This window comes from Ipomoea nil, unplaced genomic scaffold (genome assembly GCF_001879475.1).
Source record: "Ipomoea nil cultivar Tokyo-kokei standard unplaced genomic scaffold, Asagao_1.1 scaffold0480, whole genome shotgun sequence".
In the NCBI taxonomy this organism is placed as follows: Eukaryota; Viridiplantae; Streptophyta; class Magnoliopsida; order Solanales; family Convolvulaceae; genus Ipomoea; species Ipomoea nil.
In genome coordinates this window covers 658,189-664,987 of record NW_017616908.1, presented here as the reverse complement: position 1 = coordinate 664,987, position 6,799 = coordinate 658,189, and the positions used below count along the sequence as shown (strand labels likewise).

At 36.3% G+C, this 6,799-nt stretch overlaps 1 protein-coding gene across 1 annotated transcript; it reads right to left on the bottom strand.

Annotated features, from left to right (window-relative positions):
- Positions 1 to 1,087: 1,087 nt before the first annotated feature.
- On the bottom strand, positions 1,088 to 2,630 carry LOC109173424 (protein SRG1-like). The gene is made up of 3 exons (XM_019322657.1): positions 2,294 to 2,630; positions 1,625 to 2,197; positions 1,088 to 1,518 (listed from the first exon to the last, which is right to left on the bottom strand). The coding sequence occupies exons 1-3, from the start codon at positions 2,528 to 2,530 to the stop codon at positions 1,237 to 1,239; spliced, it is 1,092 nt and encodes a 363-aa protein (XP_019178202.1). The 5' UTR covers positions 2,531 to 2,630; the 3' UTR covers positions 1,088 to 1,236.
- Between the last annotated feature and the right edge of the window lie 4,169 nt (positions 2,631 to 6,799).

Sequence of the window (6,799 nt, the reverse complement as noted above, 5' to 3'; positions counted from 1 at the left end):
GTTTGCCCTATTTATCTGGGCACGGGTGAAGCCACACCTATGGTCAGCCCCTGCAACTCATTACAGCCTCATTTTTGTCATTTAGAAGGTGATTTTTCCACCCCAAAAACATATCTTTCATTTCTCTTTCATTTCTCCAATTAGGGATAGTTTAGAATAGCTTAGATTAGTGTAGATTTGTTGTTACTTTCCATATCCAAGCTCAAGAACATTGCAAATCTTGGATTTCGAAGCTTCAATAGAGAAGTTTTCTTATTATCTCTTCTCTTTACTTTTCATCTATTCTTTCAATTACTACTTTAATATTGTGTATCTATTGTTTGATTATGAGTAGGTGAGTGTTTTAGGACTTGGATTTGGTTTGATTTCTTACTATTGATGGCTATTTGAGTTGTATTGCATAAAGAGGATTATTTGGGTGTTCTAGGGTTAGTTGTGTGAATTGGGTTTGTTGTGAAATTGTGTATAATTGTTGGATCCCAATTATATGCTTGATTTGGAGTGTATTTGTTGCTATGAGAGTAGAGCTTGTATACTAGCCACACATTCGCACACCTAATGCCCAATTCGAGAATGAGAGTATTTCGGGTATTATGGAGAATTTATGCCTTGTGTTCTTGCTTGGGCAACCTTGGGATGAATTGCCACGAGAGTGGAGTTTAAGGTGAGGTTGCAAGTCCAAATAGCTACGAGAGTGGTATTTGGACACTTTTGTGCATCTCACTTGCCCGATGCCTTGTTTTAATTCCCTAATATTTAGTACAATATTTGGCATCTTAGCTTGAATCAACCAAATCCCGGTCCTTTGTTTTACTTGTCTTATTTGTTATTAGTTTATCATATCAAACCAAGTCATTATCGATAGGTTTAGCTTCTAAAAGAATAGTTTTAGCTTATGCTTAGCTCCACATTACATCAATTCCTAACATTAAAATAGTCATCTCCAATGGAACGATACCGATCTGAACTCTATACTGTGATTTGATACTTGATGGATTTGTGAAAACCGTACTTATCAAACATCCACATTGGCTTGGTAACAGGAATGGAGTTATCAACAGGCTAAAAATGCTTGTCCAATGAGTACGTGAATTGCAACTTTAATTTTGTTAGATAGCGTAATAGCATTTTGCAGTATAGCTAAGTGGCAAATTTGCCTCTTATTCATTGCTCTTCTAATGGCAATTCATGATTTCTCAATTCACATGCATACATTTCCACTATTTTGTTTTCCTTTTAAGCCATTCCATCAATAGGTTGAGTACATTCTTCCGTTTGGATCCTCATAACATCTATATAAGATTTACTATCCAGCTTTCGACCATAGAAGCCTCTGAAATAATCTGCGACTCCCACTTTCCTGAACTTGGCTGGATTTTGAGGGGTGATCAAACTTGGAGCAGGACCCAATTCTGCCTCAAGTCTGGGGCTCAGAAATGTTGCAACAGACAGCCTTTCCTTTTCAGAGTTTACTACTGCTCGATGCTCAACGCTACTGTAAATTCCATTTGTCAGTATCTGCAAATGAACCAAAGAAAAACTGATTAATCAAACCTACATATGAACTGCACTATTCTTTCATTGATTTTCAGTCTTGAAAATAATTTTTGAGTTCATGAATAACCTCTAAAATATCCCCAATGTTGACAACGAAGGCATCATGGATTGGTCTAACAGGAATCCACTTGCCATTGTTCTTGATCTGGAGACCTTCCATTTCATTGAGTTGGAGCAGGATTGTAAGCCCAACTGAATCTGAGTGAGGATAAAGTCCTATGACTTTGTCTGGTTGGGGACAACGAGGATAGTAATTTGTCCTCATACCTTGCATCCCTTCCTCAAACAATCCTCGTACATGTTCTTGCTCAATCCCCAGAGCTTTTGCTAAATAATCAATGATTGTGAGGGCCAGATTCCTCAGTTCCTCTGCATACATTTCCACTGTTTCTCTGAATGGCAAAGGGAGATTTGGGAATAGCTTTGATTTCCTCAAGTAAGTTGGGGAAGTGACAACATAAAACAAGTCACACCAGTCAAGTTTTTGCTCCTCAGAATGCACAAAAGCCTGTCCGAAGCCTTGGAGATCTCCGGGCTCTTGCCAAAACTTCTTCTTCTCTTCCATCGGGAGATTGAAGAAATCTTTTGTATCAGTTTTAAACTTTTCTATCAATGAAGAACTCACTCCATGGCTTATTAGCTGCAACCAACACAAATATTTAGTAATCTCAACATCAAACAAGGTTAATTTTTATACTAATCACTAAATTCTTGTTGGAAAGTTATGAAGACAAACCTGAAAAAAGCCCCATTCTTTGCAAGCAATATCCAGCTTCTTCAGCTCCTCGAAGTCTCCTTGAAGCAAGTTTGCCATGTTGATCACCGGAATTTCTCTCTGCGCCGGTGCCGCAGGGTCAAGATCATCACGAAAGTAACGTGGCGGGACGATTTCCGGCGATTGTTTGGCCAATTCTTGAACACAAGGTACTTGCAAAGTTCCCCCGAGTGTTCCTGATGATATACTTTTCTCCATGATATGATGCCCAATGCAAGTTTATCAGAAACTGTTTGATAGCACTACCTAAAGATATTTCTGGGATGTATATAGAGATTTAGAGACGAAATTGACCAAATTTTAAAATTTTGAAAATTAGGGACCAAAATATTGATTAACTCATATGAATGTAGGCATGACCACGGTTCCGGTTCCGGTTCGGTTCCGGTTCGGAACCGCCGGTTCCGGTTCCGAAAATGGGCGAACCGGAACCGGAACCTTAATATAAGGTTCCGGTTCCGGTTCTTGAACCGCCGGTTCCGGTTAGAACTGGCGGTTCTAACCGGAATTTCTCCTCTTCTTCTTTTTTTTTTTTTTTTTTTTGGGATTTCACGGTTTGGAACCGGAACCGTCCGGTTCTGAACCGGAACCGGCGGTTCCGGTTCCAATATTATAGGAACCTTAACCGGAACCTTATAGGTTCCGGTTAAGAACCGGAACCTTATAGGTTCCGGTTAAGAACCGGAACCGGAACCGTACGGACGGTTCCGGTTCGGTTCCGGTTAGCACAATGACGGTTCCGGTTACGGTTCCGGTTTGAACCGGAACCGTGGTCACCTCTATATGAATGCCTAAGGTGTGGATGTGAGGAGTACACAAAAACTACTACGCAAATGCACACGTGACTACTATAGGGTCTACACAAATGTCTAGATTGTCTGCACTTATACAGTAGTAGTTGATATGTTTTCACCTAAAGCATGGTTTTCATATCGGCAAATACAAATTTTGGTCCTACGAGTATTAACAAAATGACGATTTTTGTCCACATGTTTAATTCGTACCAATTTTCATCTACGACTATTGTTTTAGTATCAATTTTCATCAACAATTATTACTTTAGTACTAAAATTCTTCACGTCAGTCACCCCTCTATTTAAGACATATCAAAATCTAAAAATTTTAAGAACATTTTCGTCCTTTTCAACTTATTTTAATTTAAACATAAACAAAAGGATTTAAACTGTCATATCGATCCTAATTTGTAGTTCGTACTTATTGATGGTACATGGTTTTGTAAATAATTACTCCGTATCGTTTTATTCATATAAATATCCCTTTTTTTATTATTTGTAATGATAAATACAGTAATATTTTATATTTGTATATTTTTTCTTAGAAGACTGTAATATATTACATGGGTCAAAGGAGGTTATCTTGATAGTGATAAGCAACGAAATCACGCCTTATGATTCGTCAAAATCTTATCGGATCGACAAGAGGCAATCACAAGTCGATGGTATTGGAGACTTCTAGAGCTCAGTGAAATTATTGGCAATCATTTTCATTGGCACCCAATTTTGAAGACTATAGGGGCTTGTGTTCATATGAACCTAACATCAAGGTCACATAATATCGATCCCTATTCTCTTGTCTCGAATCCTTCATCTTTGACGGATCGTTATACCCTGCACCACGGCGTGTATAGCAATGTATGCTCCGCATCTCTCAAAACGACGAAACGATGTTGTTTTGGTAAGTTATGTAGCGAGTTGACGTGATTATGTGTATTTGTTTATACAATTATGTGTCTTCTTTTATACAATTGTGTACATTATATTCTTTATACAATCATGTATAATTTTTTTTTATATAATTATGTACATCTGAAAAGGAAATTTATGTGTATTATGTTAAGAGTTGATGTTTATTATATTAACAATTTATGTATATTATGTATTATGTTAAATTATATGTATTATCTTTTTTAAAAAAAAATATGTGTATTTTGTTATACAATTATGTACATTCATGTATACGATTATGTGTATTCTAGTATAAGATTATGTACATTTTTGAATATGAGATTTTTTGAAAGAAAATTAGCCGCCAATACAGGGTAGCAAAATTTTTAAAAATAATAATAATAATATCTGAAACGACGTCGTTTTGCATCAAGGCGCACAATACAATGCGCGCCCTGGTGCAGGACGATATAAACTGGAATCTTTGACTGTATCATTATTTAAATGATACCCGCATGGGCAGCTCAACTGGTCATAGTGAAACTTTGAAAGAATGACCAGGGATCGAGTCTCGTCAGCGGCAGTGTGGGAGCTACCTCTCAAAGTGAGGGGGGTTCCTTGTGCGCAGTGAGCACCGGTCTAGCCTCTGTGGTTCATATTCAGTTGAATAACCATGATTTATATCCTCTCAAATGCTCTGTCGGGTCGGAGTGTGGGGAGCCTTTGAAAGAATTATTTGAATGATAATATAATGGAATGTAAACAAAACTTCAAAGCTGCGTGCAGCGTGCATATAAAGCGACGACAAGTGAGAAGTCAAAAGCAACTACCAACTCTTCGTGTATACAATACATTTTGGACCAACAAATCGAATTCTTATCTACGACTTTTATTTCGTATTTAACATTTTAGTGTCGTGTCAAAATTTAATCTAAAACTAGTACTGTACAATGGACGGTTCGGTTCGATTCGGACGGACGGATGACTAAACCGTATGAATTTCAGATTAAAGTAATTAAAATTGATCTTGTGTAAATATTTCTTAAAATCTTCCTGTTTTTGTTTATTTTAGTTCCGTTTCGATCGATTTTGTCGGATATCCGATTATTCATCGGGTTATGCAAAATCAAAATAAGTTAAAGAAAACTTTGAAAGTATAAAGTAAATATAATTAAATACTAAATCTTAAACTAGTTACTACTACTTACTAGTAAAGCACTAAAATCAAAATTTTAAAACTAGTGTACACAACTACACAAGTACACTGTACACATTAGTGACATTACAATTTACAAGCTAAAAGGCCATATCAAAATCCAAAAAGGCAAAAACTAGGCAGATTTAATGATTTACAGTTTTATAGAATTACAGATCCACTGATCTACATAACCACATTACAGATTTACAGATTGACAATCCAACATTCAGACATCATCAAAAAGTCATCCTAATCCTACTCTAAATCTATAATACGTACTCTTCTAGTCTTCTTCCTATTAAAACTTTGTGAAAATTAGTAAAGGAAATAAACAACAATAATAATTACTTAATAAATGAGAATATGAGATTATGATGTTGGCTCAGTAAGCTTTTTGTTCATATCAATGTTTGGATTAAGGGTAAATTTCTACAATATCACTATGAACATTAAGCAACATACCAGCTTAATCCTTATTTCAGATCATAGGTGGAAGCTTCATCATTGTCATAATATAATTTGCGAAATAAAATGCCAAAGGAAGCAACTTTACCAACTTACAAGTTACTAAGTTACCAAGCCTCTAAACAGAACATTACCATGTTACCTGATTTCAGAGCAGTGTTAGCCTGTTAAGGGCCAAAACCTCATCAAGGGCAACAACTTACAAGTTTCAAGTTACCAAGTCTCATTGCCTCAACATTGGGACAAGAATCACAATATTAGTAATTTGTTGGAAAGACAACTAATTTCTGAATTCAGAGTAAGTTGAATATAACATATACTAAGATATCATATAAAGTATAGAGAGATTAGAGAAGACAATTACAGGAATGGTTGGACGTGTAGAGCCACTAGTCCTCTGGTCCTCCCACTAGATGTACTTCCACCATCAACACTAAATTCTGAAATAAATCCAATAATTAGAAGAATGTGAGAATTCAATTAATTGAAAAAACTTAAATTGAAAGATTGAATTATAGAATCATTTACCTTTTTCAAATCTTTCTAATTCTTCCAGATTTTCCTCAATTGATATGGGGGTTTTGGCATCCTACTATGAACATGGTGTAATTTAGTGGTGGTGTGATGGAAACAAGGTTGGGATAAAGATTCCTGGTTTGTCGTACTAAAGGAATGATAACTTGGAAGTTTGAGAAAGAGTCACGGTGAGGTGGATCTAGTTTTGATCGAATTCTTGATCAAGGTAGAGTGTGGTGAAGTGATGGTTGTAGAAAAAAGTAGGAACAAAGGTTCTTGGGAAAAGAAAAAATTGAAACAATAAGGAAGAAAATGGATTAGGATGGTGTGCGGATTGCATTGTGAGATTAACTAGTCCCGCGATAGAGAAGGTAGTAGTGATCCAAAGTTGTGTCAATAGTCAAGAGGAATGGCGCGCTAGTGCATAGCCATTTAAGTTTACACCTCCGTAGTAAGATATGACACATAGGCCATTGAATGCATGAACACAAGTCATATCTATACAATTCCCCATTTTCTACTTGTTTGTTGCATTTTCCTTTTATGTTTGTTCCTTTCTTCCCCATTGTATATGCTTCCCTACACCCATCTAGCTTGCACCTA